The 25,871-nt window shown below is 33.6% G+C and overlaps 1 protein-coding gene across 2 annotated transcripts in view; it reads left to right on the top strand.

Annotated features, from left to right (window-relative positions):
* CACNA2D1 (calcium voltage-gated channel auxiliary subunit alpha2delta 1) overlaps positions 1-25,871 on the top strand; it is a 491,057-nt gene that overhangs the window by 425,935 nt on the left and 39,251 nt on the right. Inside the window, exons 16-24 of one of the 2 annotated variants that reach the window (XM_032402277.1) lie at positions 2,000-2,077; positions 3,987-4,061; positions 4,338-4,412; positions 11,522-11,593; positions 12,923-12,994; positions 15,241-15,302; positions 19,223-19,299; positions 20,573-20,593; positions 21,242-21,302. In XM_032402277.1, coding sequence (XP_032258168.1) covers positions 2,000-2,077; positions 3,987-4,061; positions 4,338-4,412; positions 11,522-11,593; positions 12,923-12,994; positions 15,241-15,302; positions 19,223-19,299; positions 20,573-20,593; positions 21,242-21,302 — 593 coding nt within the window. The remainder of the gene's footprint in view (positions 1-1,999; positions 2,078-3,986; positions 4,062-4,337; positions 4,413-11,521; positions 11,594-12,922; positions 12,995-15,240; positions 15,303-19,222; positions 19,300-20,572; positions 20,594-21,241; positions 21,303-25,871) is intronic. The other variant, XM_032402278.1, reaches the window with a different exon arrangement.

Below are 25,871 nucleotides of genomic sequence, written 5' to 3' on the forward strand. Positions count from 1 at the left end.
GGGTGAGGTTAAAAAGATGGTGATAGTTTAGCTGAACATGTAAGTCCAGGTGAGGTTTCTGCAATTGGTGGGGAGTAGCGAAACCACACAAAGAGGGTGCGGTATGAGTTGAGCAAGTGCTGGGTATGTTGCAAAAATACTACCTCAGTCATTTTTGGAGCTAACGGGAGATGAGAACAGAAACAAGACTGGGACAACGTTGTGGAAGGTTCCTTTTATTTGAGAGATAAAGTGAGCTTTTTTGGACAAAAAGAGATGAAAAGAGTTGGAATCAAGAAAACACAAATATCAGATAAATTCCAGGAGAGCAGAAATCATGTCTTATTTCTCTTTTTTGTTCTCTACAGACTGGCACAGCGTCTAGGAATAGAGTACAAATTTTTTGTCCTCTTAGTAAATGAGAGAATAGAAATTGGGCACCAGTGAGTTCGTCGATGATCATGTCTCCTATGTTAGAAGTCTAGTATCTCATTTTAGGGTAGATATTACCATATTCTAAATATGGTAATATTAGAAGCAAATTACCATACTCTATATAAATGCAAATGTGATGTGCAGAAAATGATTGTATCCATATATACTTTATCATATGTCATGCTAGCATTTCAATAAAACTATGCATATACATTGTAACTCAAAAATTTCTCCAAAAGGAATATGTGCTGATTTAGGTTTTGGAAACAAGTTTTATGCATTATCTATAATCTGACTTTATTGAGGTGGAAAGTTTTTATTGCGAATGTGAATTTGCATATTTAAGGATGTTTTCATCGTTGAATATTCTGGCTTAGAACTAAATGGAGAGCCAACATGTATATCATCATCATACACCAATTATGTGTAGTTGTTTCCTTAATTGTATTTGTCCCAAACAGTTTCATATCTTGTTCTGCTGAAAGCTTCCGTGTGATTGTCCTTCTTCATTATTCAGTTCCCATTGTTTTTGGGCTTCCCACATGCACGATGATCAACTGTTGCCTAAGACATTTTCTCCATGAAGCCATGCTGCTTCTGGAATTAGAACAAGGGTCATGAGATTTGGATTTGGGGTCATTATTCACAAGGAGATAACTAATATTTTCTCAGCTTAGCAAATTTGAAATTTTCAGCAATAATTTTAAATCATTTTAAAGTGTGATTCTTTTGAAAATGTAGTTTTGACATGAAATAATGGTAAAAAATATATAATTGCTGTAGATAGCAGTAATAAAAAAAACAAAACAAAACACAACCTCTGACTTGAAAATCAGTTTATTTCAACTAATCTCCATGGATTCATTTAATATCTGAAATTATCTACATGCCGATTAACACTAGGTCATTATTTTTGTTCATGTTTATTTTGCTCCATGACCAGACTGTTGGCTTTGATGCTTGCAGTTGGCTATATTATTTGACTTTGTCAAAAAACACTATTTGTTTTGGAGGGTATTGAGGAGCATTTAGAACAGCATAGTATTTACCTAGACTATTGCAGAAATGCAGTATTGATAGCATGTTTCTTCTATTTATCCTCCTATACATCTGTGATGTATAATGAGGCCTTTGGCTTAGGGCATGAAAGAATTAAGAATGAAGCTACCAAAAGGAAGGCAAATAAATCCTATGAAACAGTATTTTATTATCACCCTGCTCATGGAATCCTGTGATATTAGGTAAACTATCGCTGTGAACAGAAGGGTGCAAGGGCAGGGTGACTGAAATATTTAGTGTCATTTGATTTTTTTTTTTTTTTTTTTACATTATCCGCAATGCTCTCTTAGGCTATTATTTTAGATGTCGCATGCTTCAATAGCTGCCTAATCGATTCTGATTATTCACTGATTTTTTTTTAATAAAAATAAAAGGTTTTTAAAAGCTTTCAAAATTCTTTAATAATTCTTTGTGTCTCTTTATAATGTAACCATAAAATGCAGTGTCGGATACCAGAGACTAATGCAAAATGACAAAGTTTAAATTGTAATTCTGACTTGCCTTTTCTTTTTGAATCTATTTTTAGGAACTAGGACTTGTCATTACTGGAACTCTTCCGGTCTTCAACATAACGGGCCAAGTTGAAAATAAGACAAACTTAAAGGTTAAAAGTTAATTGATAAAATTAATAATAATAAATGATAAACGGTGACGTTGAAGCTGAGTGTGGATAAGATATTTCTATAAGGAAATACATACAATGTAACTGTCTTGTGAGACCAGAAGTAAGAGGGAACAGCTGCTTATATGATAACCACCTGGGAAAAAGGAAATGCAGGTCAAGTTCTCTGTTTCCCCAGAGCCAGGAGTCAACTTAACTCTATTTAACTATGAACTGATGAGAACACAAGTTCAGACTCTGGGAGGAATTACATGATAAATGGGCAATACTGTGGTGTTTCCCCCCCCCCCCCGCCCTTTTTTTTAATGTGTCTGAGTTATCCTTGGAGCTCAGAAAGAAAAATCCAAAGAACAAAATCATGGTGATGTTTGTAGCCGGTGTATAAAGGTATATTTCTTGAATCATTCCTCCTCCAACTCCCATTCAAACAGTGGGGTTTTTTTTATCCTCATATAAGTTAAGCATCTGATTTAAAATGAATAGGTCTCCATTTTTTTTCTATTTTTTAAGATTCAAGAAAAATACTTCATGAATTTCCTAACAGTGTTGATTTCTGCAGCACTGGTAATATTGTCAATGCAATAAGATACTACCAACTTAAAGTTCTGAAAAGTCTGTATCTTGTACTTGTTAAATTCCATTCCTTATTTTTCAAATACTCCTGATTTTGAGGGAGGGTTGCATTCTTGTTTCTTAGCTTGCATCAGAAAGAATTTGGGATTGCAGGAGAAATTAAGATTTTTTTAATACTAAATACTCATTTTATGCTTTGGTTGACATTCCAGATCGGAAGGAACTTTATTTCCAGTTTATGGCATAATAAAGTCTACTGCATTTATTTGTTCAGTTATTATAAATTTCAGTTGAACTCTTTATTTTAATAATGTGGCCATCAAAAACATTAGTTATTTCTCTTGGGGAAACCATTATCATTATTAAATATCTGTGGGTTCTAACTAATTTAACCCATAAAGAGTAATTGCCTAACTCCTCAGATGGACTGTTTAAGGAATTGCTTTAATTAGGAATTTCTGCTCAGGGTAGGATTGGTCCCTGGCAAAAGAAAATAGTTCTTAACATAACTTTCTCTCTCCCTGTGTACCTACACAAAATTCACAGTGTTCTCATAATGACTATTGAGTGGATTTTATAATTTTCTTTGTAACACTTTATTTTATAATTTATATAATTCTATTTAAAACAAAAATTCCTGATTCTAAGTTTTAATACCATTTTCATCTTTAATGTCCCAGGGCAGATTATGATAGCAGTTTGCCACATAGCCTTGTTGACTTGGAACTAAAGTTTTGATACCCATTGCTTGGTATTTAGAAGTTACCAGCCCTGAGAAACAGTTTTGAGGGTTTCCGCTATTTTGTTACAGTGAGGTCACATACTTCTCAGGATAATTACACATATGCAGGCGCTGTCGATAGCAAATAAAAACAAAAACAAGAACAAAACCATTGTTTTCTCATGTCACATTACTGATATCTTCAGGCTGAACATTTTTGTGATTTTTTTGGTCCTAGTACACCACAGAGTCCCAGAGTACTCTCACACACACACAGCTACACTGACTGTACTGAAGCAATTAAAATAAGGATTAGGGATAATGAGTACAAGAGACATCAAATAAAAATTTCCTATCTTTTCTATTTTAGCTGTACTTATCAAGATTTCATTTTTTAAAGTTAATAATAATGATCCAGTTGTGGGGAAACAGAGGTGAGAATCATTGTAGACTGATGTAAGTGTCTCATCCTTATACATGTTTCAGCTAGTATGGAATACGCCTATTGTCAAGCAAAAGGATGAGCATATATTAATTGTGTAGAAATATATGCATTTTTGATATAAGATACACTCCCTTTTTGCTATCTTCTTATAGAACCAGCTGATTCTTGGTGTGATGGGAGTTGATGTGTCTTTGGAAGATATTAAACGACTAACACCGCGTTTTACAGTAAGATGAAATTACTCTTTGGGTGTCTTTTTCATTTTAGAGCTTTGTACTGATTTAACTTGTCTATAAAGCATTTGAGTGATTCTCAAAAATCATGTGCATTTAACTTCACAAAGGAGCTAAACGTTAAAAAGGATCTTAAAATATAAAGATACCATGTTATCTTTCTTCATGCTTTAAAATGTATTATTTAAGAATTTTTTCTTTTAAAGAATGTGATTTCTGATTGTGATTCAGATTGAAAGTTTTCTGGTTTGTTTCTTTTTTTTTTTTCAGCTGTGCCCCAATGGCTATTATTTTGCGATTGATCCTAATGGTTATGTTCTACTACATCCAAATCTTCAGCCAAAGGTATGTATATAATGTGTTTACAGTGACTCATGCAATTCTGTAAAATTGATGGTTAATGTTCGTAATAGGTTTGTCATCTTTAAACTCACTATATAGCAGTAAATATACAAGAATGTTATATCTATTATGTTAATGGATGACAAGACCACAGTTTATGATATATGAAAGTGTGAAAGCAGTTTTCATTTTCTCTTACTAATTTAGCTATCCCATATTCCTATTGAATATTTAACTATCCAGTATTCACACCTCAAAGACAACCATTATCCTCCCGTGCCTGAATTCACACATCCCACCTGGGGTTGTGATTAAGGCTGGAAGGTAGTGAGGAGACGGCCCCAGATGGGTGTGAACCTGATAAATAGAAGTAATGTTCCTCTACGCTCAGGCCACATGTTCCGACACCCTTTTTTCTGGTAATTATCTCTCCTTTTCATCTCCCAGAGGATTTGTCTTTCTACTTTTGGGCAGGCTTATAAAACTTCAATGAAATACAGTTAAGTAAAACTCCATGGGATGGGCTTCAGAAATGGGAAGTGTTTATTCATCAGGGAGTTGTGCAGAAGAGATAAAATCCCTTAGATAAACTATTTTATCCTAATCTTTATGCCAAGATATAAAATATTTTCCTATATATCTCCTCAAATTTATTTCACTGTCCATTAGTGCTTCACAGGTGGGGTGAATATATATTTATCTAGAAGCAAAAAGTGGCAGAATCTTCCTATATTATGTAATTGTAATTTATAAACATCTTCAAGTTATTGTTTAACTTTGAAGATGATACTGAAGATACTTTAACCCATGCTGGAGGGAAATATATCTGAATTTAGGTTTACTACCGTCTTTTTCTCAGTCATGGGTATTTCATGTTAGTGGTATCTTAGGGCATACACAAGTAGGTGCATAAACACACACATACATTTGATGTTGAGTCATCTAAATATTCAAATCAATGATAATTAAGAACCATTGATATTGAATACAAAACCATACTAAGTGGTTACAATACATGTGTTAATTTTAATTCTTCTCACTTTGGAACTTACTTCCATATAAAATCCATCGTGATCTAAATATTAGCTAATCAAATGCAGCTGCTGATCACTGCATTATTTTTCAAGTGCTTTTTTTATTATTATAAATGCTATAGGCATTTCTTCCCATTATTATGAGTATCACAGCGTTAAGTTCCTCTTAGTAGAGTTATTTATGATTAAACAGTCTGTGATTTTGTCACAGTTGAAAATTTTTATCTTGTTTAAGATTTTTAAAAAATTTTCATTATTGTTTGGTCTTTGTATATACAGTATATTTTCATTTATATTTCCACAACTGAAGTGATTTAAAAGCAGTAACAATGTTATATGCTCAAGGGTGTGAAGGATCCCCATTTTTATGATTGTAGTTCTTAACCCCTTCCCCAAAAGGAACTTTATTATTTAGACAAAAAAATAATAATGAGAATAATGTACACACAATATAAAGATATAAATCTATCACTTAGAGGCAGTAATTTGAAAAAGGTTTTCCCCTTGTATACATTCTTCTAATAACCAGTATTTATGGAGAAAATTTTTTTTTACTCTTTGATGTCAACATACATTTGGCTCAGATTTGGAATAATTTACTAAAACTCATAAAATTACGAGAATATAAATTCTCTAGAAACTCTTATTACAGCCCAAGTGACTTTTCTTCAGGAGTATGTCAGCTTTTCATATTTTTATACAGGAAATTATTATAAGCAAGTATGCAGCAAAGATATTTAGAAAATGCTATTTTATAAAACCATTAAAACATGTTTGAACAATCAATGTGTTCTTTTTTCTGAAACTCACGCTTGCGAATTAAATGTGCTTGTGAATTCTCATCATTAGGTTAAACATGGTGATTTCTATTGTGTGGGTGATAGTGCACGCTCTACAGGTAGAAGAAAGAACCTCATAAAAGGATGATACAGTGTGAGACAATGGTTTTAGAAACTGACAAGTACAAAGGACCAATATGGTAACAGCTAGTGTACTAACAAAATTATTCTCAATCCTTTTATCAGAAATATACCAGTAGAAATAAAGGAAGATAATGCTCTGTTTTTGTAGTATCCCTTATTTAACAAGGGCAAAGTTTAGTGTTATTACACATATTCTTTGCTGAATGCCTTGTGTTTGCTTCCTAAAACAATAATTTTAAATTATTTCAGTATAATTTTGTAGTTTGTAGAAGGCAGTATGAGTATCCTTTAAAAAGACTTTATGACAGGAAATAAAGTGACTATAAACCTTTTGCTTATCTAATTTTCTAAGGAATCATTATTTATCTTCTTGAAGTGTACTGTCTCTACCATGACCACATTTTGACAAATACTGGATTATGTATCATACTTTGTTTCCAAATGCATTTTAAATTGCTTCCATTTTGTTTCATAAAAATTACCAGATCAGGTATGCTTACTAGATACCTAATTTTGGTCAATCTTAAGAAATATTTATTGTACAGGAAATTGTACATTATCTACATTTTAGAAGTCGATATTTAAAATAAGTCTACGAAAATTACAAAAAAAAATACAATAAATTTACAGTGTTAGGATTAAATTCTCCTTTAGTTCCACACATACAACATTTGGTAACACTTCAGGAAACAAAGGCACACATTTTAAGGGTTTACTATTAACACTTTTCAGGATCCTGTAATATTTATATCTGAACACATTTGAATCATGTAAATTCTAAAATTTGCTGGTTTGGTTTTTTTTTTTTTTTCTTTTTTGAATCAGCATAAAAGTTGTCAGAGGCAAACTACCTTTCTCACTTCCCAAATATGTATTTCTTTGGAGAAAAATAAAAGGAAAATATGAAGTCATTTTGCTAACCATTTTTTTGAGTATTTTTACTAGCATGAATTTTTTTTTCACCACAAATATTTTTAAACTTTTATTTGTTGACTCATCATGAACTCTGTGATAATCGGTTTCTGATCAAGGAAATATCTGATCAAAATTGATTGTAGGATAGAAGCCTTACCTGTGTTGATATGTAGCATGATGAATTACCATCTTTCTGTTGCTTCAGCCTATTGGTGTAGGTATACCAACAATTAATTTAAGAAAAAGGAGACCCAGTGTTCAGGTAACTGTGAATGAAGTTAGCAGTGCCTTCAAATTTGCTAAATCAGAGTTGAGATTAAGCTTCTCTTCCTAAAAGCATATGATTAATGCTGCCTTTCCTGACCTCAAGCTTCCAGAGCATGAGTTGGAGATGAGCATCATTTCTCAATAAACTGGAGCAAAAATGTTATTAATGATGGCAGAGGGTGCAATCATAATGAGATGGCTTCTAAAAATGAATTTCTTATTAAATATTGTGATATTAGTGTCAAATCCATGTAATCCTAACAGTTGCTTGTAAAATTAACTTCTAAGTGGAAATTAAAATACAATTCTGATGGGGTAATTTCTGGAAACCATAAAATTTAAGCCAAAATTTCTTCGAATTTCTAAAAAGTATTTTGGGATTAGAGGTTAGAGAAATTTCCCTTAAGCTAATTAACATGTCCAGAATTGCAAATAAATGTGAATTTTTATTGCCTGACAAGCTCATGGCAAAAGCTTTTATCTTTTGTTAACAAAATTTATTTATTTTTTATTTTTTAAAGATTTTATTTATTTGACAGAGAGACACAGCGAGAGGGAACACAAGGAGGGGGAGTGGGAGAGGGAGAAGCAGGCTTCCCACCAAGCAGGGAGCCTGATGCGGGGCTCGATCCCAGGACCCTGGGATCATGACCTGAGCCGAAGGCAGGCACTTAATGACTGAGCCACCCAGGCGCCCCTGTTAACAAAATTTAAATGTTATTTTATGTATGCATATTTCTATAATCACACTAAAAATAATCAGAAAGATACTTCCTCCAGTTTAGTATAGTATAGTAAGAGAATTAGTACAGTAAGACAATTTCAAGTTCCAAAGGAAGTTCAGTATGACTTAATGTTTTATATGTAAGTCTATCATTGCTTAAAAGTTAGTGATATTATAATGGAGAGGTAGTATGATAGTAAGAAGAGATTATTAAACTATGAATTAGTAAAATGGAATTTTAAATTAGTTGTACTTATAGCTAATACTGTGTCTTTGAGTAGTTCATTAAACCCCATTTTACTTTAATTTCTTAACCTGAAAAGCAGGAAGATTGAACTAAGAACTTTTTTTTTTTTTACCCTACATTGTATATTTCCCCAGGAAATTAAATACACATGTTGATCTCCAGTTCCCTCTCCTGAAAATTCTGATTTAATATGACCAGGGATGGGACCCAGGTTAATGAATAGTATTTCAAGTTTTCCAGGTTCTTCTAAAGTGCAGAGACACTGGATTAAGAAGCTTCAATTTTCTTGTAGCTCTAGAGTTCTGTGCAATCTGATCTTTATATTGTATCAGACTTCATAGCTTTTATGATTCCTGTAGAGGCTAAAATTCTATTTATGTCTTATATTGTTTTATTAAATTGTTTTACATTACTGTCCTTGCATGCTTCTTTTGTGTATTATTTTCATTTGTGTACATTTTAGTGAATTTTCATTTTTACAGTACTTTCAAATATTGCATGTAAATATTATGATATAATTTGAAAATAAACAACCTGAAAAATGGTTTGTTTTATTTTTGTTTTCCTTCTAAGGAAACCTCAAATGGCAAACTGGCAACCACACAAGACTTGAATTTTGGGGAGTATTTTTTGAAATAGGTAGTATTTTTCATAATACTACTAAGTATTTCCATTTAAAATTTGTGTAAAAGCATTCTGCCTATTTTAGTTCTACAAATGGTGTGTCTTTATGCCAGCTGATATTAAAATTTTACACATGAGGAATGTTAGATATTAAAATATCAAACAAAAGTATTGGGACAGAAGGGACTTGATTCCACTTCTCAAGACTGCTTGGTGCTATTTTTTTATTAGAAGATTCTGCTTTTGGATTTTTCAGTTACTGTGCCTGTGATTCGTCTTTTAAAAAATGGTCAGCCAGATTGCCATTTAAAAAGTACAAGTTATGCATTGACATTTTGCTTTTATGATTTCATTTTCTTCTCTGTGTCTTTATATGTTGGATTGGGACATGATCTTCATATTGCCAATTCTTCCTGAAAATGCCTCGTCCCTGCATGCTGTTTGGGTCTGGTCATGCTATGCATTATCCATTGCATGTAAGATAATATTCTTATTTATGTTTATATTTTATCATTTTGATTATCTTGACTTTGTTTTGCAGTGAGTGTGTTAATTTTTAATGCTGTTACAGTGTTTGTGTGAAGATGGTTTCTTTCAGGGGACTTTAAAGAAGCAGTTCTGAATAATGTCCACTTTAGAGTATCCTTTTGTTAATGATTTCTTTGGTTCGGTTTCTTAAGTAAAGGATTATAATTATTTTTTATATTGATTTTTATTTTCTCCTTATGAAATATGCTACATTTCAAATGCATATTTGCTTCTGAGGCAATATGTTGCTGTCCAGACAATGGTCAGTATTATCACCTATTAAACAATCTAATACTTTCAATATTCTAGAAACTTCTGATTCCAGATATCAAGCTCATGAGCAGTGAATATTTGTTAATAAAAGTGCCAGACACAGTTGAGATGATTTTTTCATTTGCCATTAAGAATACCGATTTATCAAAACATGGGAATCATAAACTTTCATTATTTAAATGGAGTTATTCCTTGAAGGAAGGAATTTTTCTCTTAATTATAAAATAAACACATGCCATATGTAATGTCATTCAGCATTTGAAATAAGTGTTTAGTTTTAACATATTTTTAAATATTATTGTTTTGGGTAGTCAGTCCTTCTAAAACAGTGTTTAAAATAGTAATAATCTGGTTCATTTGGTGGTTTAAGAAAATTAAAAATTAAAAAAAATAGTGATAGTCTGAACATATTTTGGAAGAGCCCGTGAAGCTGAAATCATTAAAATCCCAGTGACCTTGCACTAATACAGAATAATTTGTATTTATTACTTCTATCTCATTAAATACCACATTTTGGTGGTATTTTAGTCAACGTTAAAAACCCAGTTTCTAAAATTAAGTAGTTGTAAAACTGTAGACGCCTATTAGGATTTTATTATTGTAATAAACTTTGATATTCTATTATGGCACGTTCTATTACTTAGCGGTGTTATAAGAGCATCGGTGTGTTTTGTTTACCAATAATTGAATAAGTTCATTTTATGATTGACAAAATTTTTTAAATGTCATCTGAGGTAAATTAGCCGGGCTAACAGTTTTGATATATTTATGTAAACATAAGAATCTGCTTTGTTCCCCAGTTAATTGTCCTTATTCATACCAGCAAGAAGAAGCAGTAGGGGATGTTAAAGCAGGAGACTGTTTAGTGAACCCAAGGGTTATTATTTTCATTAGATTTTAATTACAATAGCTTATCTTTACTCAAGTGCTTGTGACTTGACCCGAAATTTTATCTCATAAAATTTACTTAATTTAACTTATTAAAATATAATGTCACATTTCTGAAATTCAAATATTTGAAGCACACCTCGATTTTTTTTATGCATCTTATGAAGACTATGTTTAGAAGAGTTAGTTTTACTTAGCAAATTCAAACATAGTTTTTAAAAGATTTCCCTCATATAATTTCTCTTTATAGAATATAAATAGTGTGTATTACTTATATGTTGCTTTTGTCTAATTGCTAAATATGTTATCCACATGGCTTTATTTTGCTCGTTTCCCATCCTAATTAAAGGAAAGAAAGTTGTGAGTGGACCTTCAATTGTCCTGTTCCCACAGAACTGGTAATTTTAAAATGTAGTATCTAACACAGCATTCGAAATGAAACTGTCTTCAGTTGGCGGTAAATTAAAATTTTCCCACTACACCTAAAGCTCAAATCCCTAGCCTATTTATTGTTATTTTAAAATAAATGTATATGAAACCCGTATATGTTTATGTAGCTATTTAATATACCTTAGGTAAGTAACATCTATGGAATTATTTTCATATTTGAATATACATTAAATTATTTTTATGCAGCAGCAGCATTTTACAATGTCGTATATGCTTAATTATTGTTATTTTCTGTGTAGAATCCCAAATCTCAGGAGCCAGTAACTTTGGATTTCCTTGATGCAGAATTAGAGAATGACATTAAGGTGGAGGTGAGTGTACGCCTAGACAGTACTCTCAGGTCAGATGCCGGGGCTCATCCATTCCACGGGATCCACTGAGCAGCTTCGCTGTGTTAGCTTCTCTCCTAAGTACTATGTACGCAGTGATGGATGTTCTTGGTCTTTAAAATATCTAGGTCCTGGGCTCTCTCATCCAAATGGTCATATGGAAAGGAATCAATATTTTAAGTTGGGTGTGACATTAGTTTGTTTCTTTGTCATTCCATAGGTAGAGATGTTTTATGTATTTCAGTACAAATGGAACTTGTACATTTCACTACACAACATAGAGATTGAGGACATTGCTATAGAGTTGAAAGAAAAGTTGGAAGGAATCTAACCATCCAACCACCCCATGAGCAACATGAGGAGAAAAGCTGCCATTTTTGTCTTAGTACACTTAACCCAGAAAATTTCTATTTTATTTCAGAACCAAAATCACATGTCATTTCCTCTGAGAGGATCTTCCATGATAACTAAAAATAACAACATTTATTAAGTACATAATATGTGTCAATCATGGATTCTCTAGAGCCTTTGAAATAGATACTGTTATTATATGATCATTACTTGTCGTACTGATGGTATGTTTTAGGTCCAGAGGGGTTAAACAGCTTGTGTCCAGTTATTCGGCCAGGAAGTAGCAGGACTAGGATTTGAGCCAGGCTCTTGCAGTTCAGAGCAAAGATTTTTAAGATTCTTGTAAACGGATTAACTTCTCATCCATGCAAAGGCCACCGTATTTCTTTTAGAATTTGTCACAGCGTGTTTTAATATGCACTTGCTTTACACATTTTACACATTGACTCCCTCCTTGTAGAACAACAGAATTTAATTATTATTACTACCCAAGGCCAAGGCACAGTGCTGGGATGTCTTAGGTGTTTAACGAATGTTTGTTATAAAATGTTTTGAAATGATAGAGCAGGATCATGTAATGTTGCCGAGCGCAGTCTTTGGACCCTCATGCCACTGAGTGACTGTAATATAACCTATTATGGTTCAGTTTCATTTCAATCAGTCTCATAAAGTAATTGACCACTCTTTCATTAATTATATTTCAAAAATTAATGACTAGGTGAAGATACTTGATTAAGGATACCTTTATTATTTTAAAACATGTTAAAGTGACTATAATGTGGTAACTTTTAAAAGAATATTCCCAAAGAACAACTACAACTACTAGTACAACCATGCTACTATTTTTATTCAGTCTGTTCTAAAGTAAGGTATAAACCTTGCAAAACCAGTACTTTAATAATCATCCTTTGGTAGTCAATTGAATACTTGAAATAAATCACTTTATTCATCTTCCTGTAGATTCGAAATAAAATGATCGACGGAGAGAATGGAGAAAAAACATTTAGAACTCTGGTTAAATCTCAAGATGAGGTAAGAATTAAGTCAAGCTTACTCTTAAATAAAATGTATAGATCAATAATGATATTGGTAGTTTGTCTTTCCTATTAAAGCAGTATCTATAAAACAGATGTCTCAAGTAAACACATGTTTCTAAGGCCTTCTTTGCTGAAGGATATTTTTAATATATTTGTAACTCTTTTTAATTTTTGTAAAACATTTTGCTTTAGGTTTCTTGATGTTTTACATTATTAGCAGCATGTTCTTGAAAATTATATTTTATGTCTCCGTTTTTTATCATCATAGAAAATAGAGCACCCAATTTAATGTTGTGGCATGTTCTTTTAGACCATTTCCATCATGCAGAATTGAAGTTAATATTTAATAGCTATATGTGTTAAATGATTTGTGCATGCACATGTTCTAATTGTTGAGTTTCGTATATTATTTTGGTTTGGGTTTTTTTGGTTATTTGTTTACTTTTGTTTAGCTTATCTTCCTTCACTATTTATGCACATTATGTTATAATTCCTTGCATTTAAATCTGAAATTAAATCAAGGGGTAACACAATTATACCCATAAATCTTTGGTACAGATATGTAATAAACGTATCATTTTATATTGATGAGGAAGAACTTTGTATGTGAGCGGCGTGTCTATCCATCATCAGTCACATGTGGAGTAAATACACAGACAGTCATGTATTTGAGTATTTGAAAAATACAGAGAATCCAGAGGTTTTGGAGCCTGAAAATTTTAAATGTTTTTATATAACTTATATCCTTTTCCTCACAGTGCCATCCTTTTTAAATGTATACATTTCTTTTGAATTCCTCAGCAGATCTTTTTCTAAGATGGAGCTAGGCTCCAAATAGGATCCTTCATTAGCACTTGGCTTTTCTCATTTAACGTCGTTAGGAGTTCCCATTACCAGAAGACAGGAGGAGGTCTATATATATCAATTTCAGTCACTGTTGAAACTTCAATTCTCTTTACTTAGACTTTAGCCATGCTCTTTACCCGCTCGCTCCTTGAGGAAAGATGTAAACCATTCAGCAGTTCTACCAACTTTTTCATGTTGTTCTGCTAAGAACTCTTTGACCGACACATTCTTTCCTCAACTTATAAATTAATTTTGTTTGTATTAAGTCACATTGATGTTTTCCTCCTTCAGTTTGCTGTAAATTCCTCTAACCAATATGTAGACTTTTCTTATTAATAATCTAACCCCCTGTAGACTTTTCTTACTAATAATATTGAAAGAAAACATTATCTTGTATGTTTATTTTCTTAATCTGATATACTATTTTTTAACTTGCTGAACAACACTAATTTGCCATTTTTTATGAGTGGTATGAAATACATGAACAGTATTTCTTTTTTAAGAATTTTACTAGTGCAAAAACCTCCTCACCAATTCCTGTTCTCCCTCCCTCCATCCTCCCTCCTCCACACACGTTGAGTAAACCAGAGGAATATTTGACACATAAGGCAATATGTATGGTTGTTACAAAATGAATTTGGCATCATACATTTTCCTTCATCCTGCCAATTTAAATTTTTTAGATTTATGTATTTTTATGTTATCAGTAAATTATCAAAAAGAACAGTATTTTGTCCAGAGGTTGATTAAATTAAACAATGATTGTAAAATGTGAAGATGCGTATATGCCGTCACTGTACCTAATGGAAGAAAGAATGATTATTTACTAGTATTTAGTAGTGACATAGGAAGGATTCTGTTTTCATCAAGGTATTGAGCTCTGTACTTCCTTTCCCTGGTGGATTTAGTTGTTTTTCTGACCTTCAGCGGTACCAAGTAATTAGTCTCTTGTGATAAATGCTATAACAATGGCTTAAGAACAGTAATATGCTAACCATACATTTGGATCTAGAAACAGTGTGTTGATGTCCTGATACTACCAATTTCTCATAAACACACTCTAGTATGGAAATATCTGAGGCTTGTCTAATATATCCTGGTCCTGTGTTATTATTAAAATTTATTTTTTAGAAAATGATTTTGCACTTGAAAGTCTTCAAAAGTCATGATACAGCTATTTATTTTTGTCCTAAAATTTTGCTTTACTCACACAGACACACACGCACACAAATCCCACCCATAACAGAACAAATAAATGTAGAATAGATCAGACATTTGTGAAGGAGGGTATTGAATGACCACAGAATTTATGAATAGATTTTAGTGTTCAGCTTTTCATATAAATTCACATAGATTTCATAAGATGGTAACAACCATGTCAAACTTTTTTTGTAGAGGTACATTGACAAAGGAAACAGGACATACACATGGACTCCTGTGAATGGCACAGATTACAGGTAACTAATTAGATTTAAATGTGTATTGTATACAAGAGTATTCTGTTGCGTGTCTTTCACCTATTTCTAGTAGCAGTTTTTGCAGTAGATAAATATTAAGTCCTTGCATTTTCAGAAACTGTTTTCATTGTAATTAAAACAGAAAAGTTATTCTTTCCAGTGTGAAAATGTATTAAAATTATCTCTCTGATTTTCAAAATGGAAAAGATGGAAAAAAGCTAGGAATATAAAATTTAGAAATGAAAACCTGTGTGATATAAATCTATTTGATCATTTTGCATATGTATGTTAGCAATAATAAATGTTGACCAAACCCCTAAATTTTGTAGTCATCACTTCCACTAATTTCCTCATTTAAATTGTCAGTTTACATTACTTATATTTAGGTAGCAAAATAACTTAAAATTTGTCACATCGTAATATGGTCTGATATAAAATGCTCAGCTGACACAATTTTCCCCCATGAGTGGCAAGTCTGTGATATCCTGAGCACACCAATGGGCAGGGCCTTGGAAAGCTGGACGGACTAATACCCTATAGTGCCTTGAAAGTTCTCCATTCTTCACTCGCTGAGCATTTCCTTCGCTTTCTTGGTCTGACTCTTCTGAATAGCTTTCCCTGTGGTCCTACTTCTCCCATGCTCATAATACTGAGGTTGATAGGAATATTTCCTTCTTGTTACTCATTCTCTCTTCCTCTTCCCTAAAATCCCCATCTCTGAATCTTATGTCATCTTCCTCTCATTCCTGTAAGATTTCATTTTCTGGCTTACTGTCAATCACTCGTACATTCACATAGATCACTATTTCTCATACTATTTTTGACATACCCACACTTACACAAAACAAAAATTATTTACTAAATCACCTTTAAAAAAGATTTTAAAATGCAAGCTTAAAATTTTTATTACTAGATTTCACAGATCTAGAATTAGTCTGCCAAATTGTTGAAAATTTTTCTAAATGCTTGGTCTCAAATTTCTCTATTTAACTGGTCCTGAGCTGGTAATAGAGAGTTTGCAGATGAGCCAGGTCTATGGCCTGCACTGAAATAGCATTGACAATAGATGAGTTTTTTGGTACATGAACCCTTAGTTTATCTCCTCTTCACTGTAGGGGAAAGTGTTCCTTACCTTCTTAGATGAACAAATTCTAAAGTAGACAAAACTGGATCCCTTTAATCCTGACAATGAGTCAACAATAATGACAGTCATAATTTTTAAATTGTCATCGTACCTTGCTTAAATATGTTTTAAAAGTTTCACAAATGTCCCCTGCATTCGACCCCTTTCCCTCACACACCCAGTGATGGGACCAAATGTGGCCAGATTCATACCCCAATTCTGCGTATGTCACTCCTTGTTCATAACCTTCATTCTGTTCCCATTTTCCTCCGAGTTAAATTGGGACTTCCAAGTCAGATATTCTCATCTCACATTTCTCTCCCAGCCAATGTGCATGTCATGTCTCTCCCCTACCTCCCCAAATAGTCACTGGTCTCTGAACAGCCCCAACTTCCCCACTTCGGCATGTTTTCCTCACACGTTCCCTACCCAAATGTACAACTTAGGGCCAGATTCAGTCTGTTTTCATTGTAAGTCACTTCCCTGAATCGCTGTACAAATAAATTCACAAATAACAGTGTAGAGCAAAATATTACATCTATGTTGAAGAAGAAAAAGAAATGGCATGTTTTGACTTAATGAACGAAGTTCCACATTTCATTTAGTGATTTTTGTCTTTGTAAGCCTTGATGTAACTCAGGTATCACAGTTGAATTACACTAATTAATTATGTTTATAAACTGCTCTTTTTTTCATGAAGAATTTCATTTTATGGAGACATGATTGAGTTGAAAAGGATATTATATCCCATTTAACTAAGTTACCCATGTGTATGTGAGTCACAAAAACACTGCACGGTCTCTCCCGTCCACCTGGTGGCCGCTGGCTTTATTAGGCTTTAATCCCTAGGAGAAAATAAAGCAGCTTTGGTCTGTTGGTTTTATATGGAGAGAGACGGCAAACACTGCTTATGACAACATCATTGACTCAAAATGTTGGTAAAGATCTTATCTGCTAGAAGTTGAAGAAAGAACCATTGCCTTGAGAAGGAAGTAAATTAAGTGTGACTGTATTTTTCTATAAAATGAAGTATAGCTCTTAATAACAACCTGAGACATGCAGGCCAATAAAATGTATATTTGATATGTCAATTTTAAAACTTCTATTGTGTTCCTCATGAGTTCCAACACTATTTTTATGGTACGTGAGATGTAACCCAAGCTTAGAGAGTGACACTCTAGCAGCCACATGATATAACGTTATCGGGTTTAATTAGAAGTTTCTCTTAGCAATAAATGCTGATGGAGCAATAAAAATGTCCTAATTTCCCTTGAGAGGAATTTGTAGGAGACAATCTTCAAATGCTCAGTAATTCTACTCTACATTTTATAAATGGCAAGTGAATCATGAAAGGTCGTTTTGCTTTCAGACTAATTGCAGTGCTTATTTTAATTTTAATCTCTGCCTCCACTTAAAGGAAGTTATGTATAAAGTGAACGAAGAGATTTTCATTAAATCTACATAACATTTTATTTCTCTGACCTTTTCCCATAAGGACAGTCAATGAATTATTTAATGAAGGAGAAAGATGTGGGAATTGGAGGTAACAAGCATCCACTCATTTTGCTATCTTGACTGCATAATTAAATTGTAGGAAATAAACCCTTGCTTTTTTTTCCTCTTTGTAGAGTGAGTTTTTAACATATATAGTCATGAGAAGGAAAACCTGAAATTTTATTTTTTTCTCCCTGTTCTGTATTTTCCAATTTAAAAAAAAAAAAGTAAATAATGAGATTATAGTTTGGGTGCTCTTCTCAAAAGCCTATGAAACTTGAGTGATTTAAAAGAAGATCTGCAAATATGCAGAAATACTCAGAAGCCTAGAAATGCACACCTTTGCCTCTGCATTGGGAAATTTCCGATTAAATATTAAAAATGAGTGCTGAATGACTCATTTGGTCCCATTAATCAAGTGTCACTTTTTGAAAATACTTAGTTCCCTGGGAATCTTCTTCTACCCTCATTTTTTGTACCCATTAGTTTGTAAGTTTCCGTCGATATTAAAGCATAGCGAGGGTCATTTGCAAGTGTAAATGTGGATATGGAATAGTTAGTTATGTCCTACACTGTAAATATATTAGCCATCTCAAGGGTGGAAGAACTACACATAAGCAGTTGTGTTATTTCAAACTGCATAATATTCAAATACTCCAAACTGCTTTATGCTATGAGAACCAACAGGATGAGCAGACAGTCTTTCTTAGTGCATCTGAATTTTCTTACCAGCAGACACCAGGGAATTTGCCTCAAAACTAAAGTCTTAAGATAGGAGGTATTTAACCCCTCAAAGGAGGTATTTTTCAGATGATTTTATGCACTGTGTCATAAAAATAATGATACTTTACATTTGTACTTTTTAAATAGCGTACATTTGCTGCAGAGCACTTGAACATGATGTGTAATTCATGAAGGAGGGGTATCCAATCAGTATAGTATTTATTTTCTTTAAACGTAATCGTAATATTCTCTATCTTTTCAACACTCAAAGTATTTCAGTACACTTCCCTGGAAATAGAGTACACATGACATTTCTTTCTCAGCTAATTCATGGGCACATTTAGTAGCTTATTTTCCTTGTGTGTCTTCTGATTCCCTACAACGTAGAGAACTGGAAGACTCTGGATTGCAAGACCAAATAAAGTACTCTATTTGCTGAATGCATTTTCCTGTCACAGTAATATGTCTCTTCTTTCCCACGAGGAAGATCTTTGGATTTTCCATTAACTGGATGTGTCTTTTTTTTTTTTTTTTTTTAAGTTGTTTGTTTGTGTTTATGCTTCTCTTGTTTCTATTGCAGTTTGGCCTTGGTATTACCAACCTACAGTTTTTACTATATAAAAGCCAAAATAGAAGAGACAATAACTCAGGCCAGATGTAAGTACTATGAAAGCGACCCCAGAGTCTATTTATCTCTTAGTATCAGATGTATAAATTTGTCTAGATTTTAGAATGCCCAAGGCCTATACATTTTAGTAGGTGTTACTACCAAATCTACAGCAATGATTCTAACCCATTCCAAACATGCAAGGAACAAGAAATATTCTACGTGGATAGAATATGAGCAGGTACCCGGTCTCACTGGCACCCCCACCACCCTACCCTGCCTTGCTTTGTGCTCATAGAATCATTGCAGTGCTGTGTTCTCTGTTGCTGTCATTTTAAGGGTCTGCTAGCTGGTGCAAAATGTTTCACATGGTCTCTACTCATGGCACTGTGCTAATAAGGCTTTAACTCTTTCTTTTTCTTTTTTTTTTTTTTTTTTTGCATTTGGCAAGAATAATATTGTGCTCCACATCTACTTTGTTTGAATAAGTTAAATTGCATTGGTCTTTGGCTTTGGTTTGGCAATTAACTTCCTTCTCATACTCCAAATTAATAACGTCTTCAGTAACTCAAATGAATTATTTTTTTAAAAGCATCATTTGGAATGTGGAGTAATTATTAACATTAGTGCGTATTTTAAGTCAATAGTAATCTTTGTTTTGGGTGACTAGATTTAGTAAAGTAAAATGACCATCATATCCTTTGTAATACATCAGCTATTACTAACAACCTAAATTTTTTGTTATGATAAAGTAAAAAAAAAAAAAAAAAGCACGCATGTGTGTGTATTTACCTTTTACATCTGACTTTAAGTAAACTATAATTTCTTTCATTCCCCTGTCAGTTCTTTTTTCTCTCTGCAATCCTTTTTCTCGTTGTGCTAAATTTAGGCTTTTATATTTATGCTTTCACTTGATAGATAGATATGATGGTCTTTTTAACAACCAGCAACTGTGCATGAGCTAGTTCTTCACTTGATAAAGGAGGGGATGGCTAGTTGGTCTTTGATGGTTGGTAAATGCTTCTGAATATAGGCTAACGTTGTCACCATTGCACCTGCGTTAAACACTTTGCAAACTAGACCCTTGAAATCACCACAGTACAGCGAGGGTTTTCTAGTAGTAACGGACAGGACATACCTTCCAGTCTTCAAAAAGATGTCTTTTTTTTTTTTTCAGACTACAGCTGTACATAAATATATCTTTGATCTATGCACAATATTTTTATTCAAGAAAGTCATTGAATAAAATATTGTTTGTGACCCCCTTTGCTTTACCCTCTTTTTTTTGTTTCCCTGCTTTCTCTTTCTGATGGATTTTCACAGCCAAAAAGGGCAAAATGAAGGGCAAGTATTTTCTTGTTGCTCAATTTCTTTCTGTTTAGTGCACTTGACATTTCCACTGATATTTCCATTCCTATTGGATATTATCCTCTGTGCTTCTCATCTGCTAGATTTTCCTCCATGATCACTCAAACCTTAGCAGCAAAAACGGGGGAAAGAATATGCTTGTGTTTTCATATGCAATGTATTTCACATTTAGGTTTTTTCTGAGGCTTAAATACTTGTGTGCTTTTATCCTTCCACCTACTAATTCACACCCTAATATGAAGAATGTTACTAATTAACTAAAGGCATTGATGAGTTTATTAAAATCATTTTCTTTACCATAATATTGATAAAAATTTTATGTTGAAGTTTTAAATGAAATAACTCTGATGCAACATTGATACAAAAGATACCTTGGTTATGGTAGGGTTAGTAAATGGGAAACTTCTAAGACAGCATTATTCTGATATAACTGGTCTAATTTTTGTTATGAAATTAAAATGGATTTTATATTTCTGTTATGCAGTATTAAGGACCTTATAGGATTTAAGTACTCTTTTTATTTTTTTCTTACTAGGTTATCATTCTAATGCCTTCATATCGTCATAGAAGCCCAGGATGCGTATTCTGGATGGCTTATCTAATCCTGTAACATTATCTTTGCAGATTCTGAAACACTGAAGCCGGATAATTTTGAAGAATCTGGCTACACGTTCATAGCACCAAGGTTGGTTTTGTTTTATTTTATTTTTTTATAGCTTTTATGGAAAGGTAAGCCTTCAGTCACAGTTCTGAGTTAATCCCATGCCAAATTATGGAACCAAAGGGAGCAGTAACTTTAAAACTGAAACCATATTCTATTCATTCACTCACTCAGTAAGCAACTACCCTAGGCCAAGCGATGTTCTGACTCCAGGGAGATAATAGTGAATAAGACAGACGTAGACCTTGCTCTTATTGGAAATAACACTGGTAACCATCACTAGTGAAGAATTGGGTATGTGCATTTGTGAGTACACAGATACAAACATAGTCTGTATGTGTGTATATATACGCACACAGGGGGATATACTGAGATATTTACAGATATATATGTATGTGTAGACATAAGGCTAGAATGTCTAAACGTCATAATTGATTTATTTATTTTTAATGTTCTAACAACGTTCTGGGAAAGCATTTTAATATAGTGACATTTTCTCATATAATTTTTAAGATTAATATTCTTTTTTCTCTTCCCCAATTTTATTTCTCATATAATCCCCCTTCCCTAACCCTTATACCTCTTTCTCCCTACCGCTATTTTTGTGTAATTATTTGATACTCAATAATCAAGAGTGTTCTTTAATTTTTTTTCTTAGTTCTTTTTTTTTTAATAAGTTTTTATTTAAATTCCAGTTAACATACTGTGTAATATTAGGTTCAGGTGTACAGTATAGTGATTCACCACTTCCGTACAATGCCTGGTGCTCATCACAAGTGCCCTTCTTAATCCCCATCACCTATCCCACCCATCCCCACACCCACCTCCCCTCTGGTAACCGTCATTTTGTTCTCTATAGTTAAGACTCTGTTTCTTGCTTTGCCTCTCTCAATTTTTTCTTTCCCCCTTTGTTTGTTTCTTAAATTCCACATATGAGTGAAATTATATAGTATTTATCTTTCTCTAATAGACTTATTTTGCTTAGCATACTACTACTACTCTAGCTCCATCCATGTTGTTGCAAATGGCAAGATTTCATTCTTTTTTATGGCTGAGTAATATTCTTTCGTGTGTATATACCACATCTTCTTTATCCATTCATCAGTCAGTGGATGCTTGGGCTGTTTTCATAATTTGACTATTATGGATAATGCTGCTATAAACATCAGGGTGCATGTATCTCTTTGAATTAGTATTTTTGTATTCTTTGGGTAAACACCTAGTAGTGAGATCGCTATATTGTAAGGTAGCTATATTTTTAAGTGTTTCAAGAACCCCCGTACTGTTTTCCAGAGTGGCTGCACCAGTTTGCATTCCCAGCAACAGTGTAGGAGGGTTCCCCTTTCTCCACATCCTTGCCAACACTTGTTCTTTCTCGTGTTTTTGATTTTGACCATTCTGTCAGGTATGAGGTGATGTCTCATTGTAGTTTTGATTAACATTTCTTTGATAATTGATTTTGAGCATTTATCCATGTGTCTTTTGGCCATCTGTATGTCTTCTTTGGAAAAACTGTCTACTCATGTCTTCTGCCCATTTTTTAATTGGATTATTCATTTTTGGGTGTTGAGTTTTATAAGTCTTTATATATTTTGGATACTAACCCTGTATTGGATAGGTCATTTGCAAATATAATCTCCCATTCCATAGGTTGCCTATTAGTTTTGTTGAGTGCTTCTTTCCTTAACTGTGCAGAAGCTTTTTTTTTGATGAAGTCCTGATAGTTTATTTTTTATTTTGTTTCCCTTGCCTCAGGAGACATGGTTTCAAGTCTCACATTTAGGTCTTTCATCCATTTTGAATTTATTGTTGGGTCTAGTGTAAGAAAGTGGTCCAGTTTCATTCTTTTGCACGTTGCTGTCCAGTTTTCCCAACTCCATTTGTTGAAGAGACCATCTTTTTCCCATTGGATATTCTTTCCTGCTCTGTCAAAGATTAATTGACCATATAATCCTGGGTTCATTTCTGGGTTTTCTCTTCTGTTGATCTATGTGTCTATTTTTGTGCCAGTACCATACTGTTTTGATTACTACAGCTTTGTAATGTAACTTGAAGTTCAGAATTGTGATGCCTCCAGCTTTGTTTTTCTTCGTTCCTTGGTTCTTAATTTACACTCTGTAACAGACACATATAATAATATCAAATTAATATAATTCTATTAATCTAGGCTAAACTCTTGAAAAGATTCAGAATGGTGTATTATTAATTTCTCACATTTTATACTTCTTAAAGAAATTACTGTAAGAACCCAAAGACAGCTCACAAAATTAAAGAGTAACTCAGACCAATTTTTGTTCAGCATAAAGATGTCTGAATTTTTGGTGGTTCTTGAAAATAGGGAATAGATGTAACTTTTTGACCAAACTCTGCTAACAAAGCATATTCTTGGCTTCAGGAGTGACCTTGCCCCTCAGTAGCTTCTCCTGCTTCAATTTCCTTCATTGTTTGACACTGCTGATCCCACTCTCCTGGAGTATTCTTTGCCTCTCCTTCCTTGGTGACACACTGTTTGGGTTTTCTTCCTCCCTCCTTTGGCTGCGCATTCAGTCTCTTTCCTGAGTTTCTTTTCTTCTGCAGTTGGCTTACGTGAAGGTGTAGCTTAGGGCCTCCTGTTACTCCGTGTCTGCAGACACACCACCCATCTATTTGATGTCGATAGTTTGAGGCGATGCCGTCCAAATCCACAAGATGGCCATAATGTCTAGAGACAAAAGAGGCATGTCATTTATTGACATTACATTACAATATAGGATCAAGCAATATATTTCCAGACTTTATGTCTACCTACATATTTCAGTGGGAGACATTCATGTTTATGGAAAACTAACAAGAATATCTCTTCAGTGTGATTCAACTCAGTGTCTCCTAAGCATTTGTCTTTGCTCCGTTCCCTTTATATCTAACTTTTACACAATCACCAAGTCTTGCCAAACAGAATTTATTTTACGAGTCTCAAGTATATTGGCCAAACTCTGGTGCTTTCTCGGATCTAAGCTACTACAGCTGCCTCCTACTTGATGTCCCTACCTCCCCAAATCCCCCTTTACTTCCCAGTCTGGTCTCAATTTCTAGAACTGGAGAGAGTTTCTAGAATGTGAATAAAATTTTGTTTCTCCTCTGCTAAGTATGAACCAATAGCTCAGTAGTGTCTTGTGATGCTCTGTACCTTATATCATAGCTTTCAGCTGCTCTGTTACTGGGTCCCAGTTTACAATGTGGTCCTTATACTCTAAATCCGGGGCCAGCAAATTATAGCCTGCAGCCTGCCTGTTTCATACAAAGTTTTATTAGAACACAGCCATACTCATTTGGCTATGTATTGTCTGTGGCTGCTTTCACTACAAAGGCAGAGTTGATGAGTTGTGGCATAGACCTTATAGCCCATAGAGTCTGAATCATTTATTATCTGGCCCTGGAACAAAAAGTTTGCCAACCTCTGCTCTAAATTCCAAACACATTAAACTTCTCTTGATTCCTATGTGTGCTGGTTTTTTTTTTTTTTTCCTTCCCCCTCTCTTAACTCTTTCGATCCACTGATTTTCTCTTCTATTTTGGACTGTACTCAGACACAGCCCACTCTGTCCCGAACCCCAACTTCAAAGCTCCTTGATCTAGGAATTTCCTTCCCATTTTCACTGCATTAGACATCCTTGCTGACGGCTTCATAGAATACTGTGTTTCCCTTACTAGAGCACTGGTCCATTTTATGTCATTTACTTTCCCCAGTAAAGCAACCTGTTTGACTCACCATTCAATACCCAACATCCCATCCATTGCCTGGCACACAGTAGGTGCTCAATAAATACATATGGTGTCTGTAGAATCTATAAATATGTAAAGAATATTTTAAAACCCATTATTAAAAATACCTACAATCTTACCACTTTTTCCAGTAAAAGTAACTGACCATCTTAAAACTGCTAAAACCAGTTTCAGCTAGAAAGAATATTAGAGGCAGAACAAGATCCCACAGAATGTTAACATGTTGATTCATTAACAGTGTAAGAAGAGATTGAAATTAGATGTGATATATTGATAAGACTCTCCTTCCATCTCAGATCTGTGTTTTTCTCTAGGCAACTTCTTCATTCGTCTCTCCCAATTATTGAATAGCAGACTGGCTTTCTGAGCTTTACTCTTAGGTAGTGTGGAAAATAGGGTAGAAGTCCCAGTACTCAGAGGATAAATGTAACTCTGAATTCCAGTTCCCAGTTTGTAAGCAATGACTATTCAGTTCAGCAAGGATTAACATATGAACCATTTTTGTAGTCTGACTGGAAGAGTAGAATTTGCCCATGTGTTTAGGGAAGGAGTAAATACTAGAGAAGGGAAATGTTACAGCTTGTGGGACAAGCCAATGAATTCAACTAACATGTATTAAGTATTTTACATGAATGATTATTTTTATTGCTCAGGAGAACTCTGTCGTAAATTAGTTGTAGTATCCCATTTCACATTAGGAAATTTCCTTGCTATTTCAAGATCTCAGAAGAATATACAGTACCTCTGAGTAAAATATAAATGTATAGAGCATTGTTTCTACCTTTAGAAGGTATGCAAAGGGATGAAAGGTCTAAGAAATGGAATAATTCT

Source organism: Phoca vitulina, unplaced genomic scaffold (genome assembly GCF_004348235.1).
Source record: "Phoca vitulina isolate PV1807 unplaced genomic scaffold, GSC_HSeal_1.0 scaffold4, whole genome shotgun sequence".
In the NCBI taxonomy this organism is placed as follows: domain Eukaryota; kingdom Metazoa; phylum Chordata; class Mammalia; order Carnivora; family Phocidae; genus Phoca; species Phoca vitulina.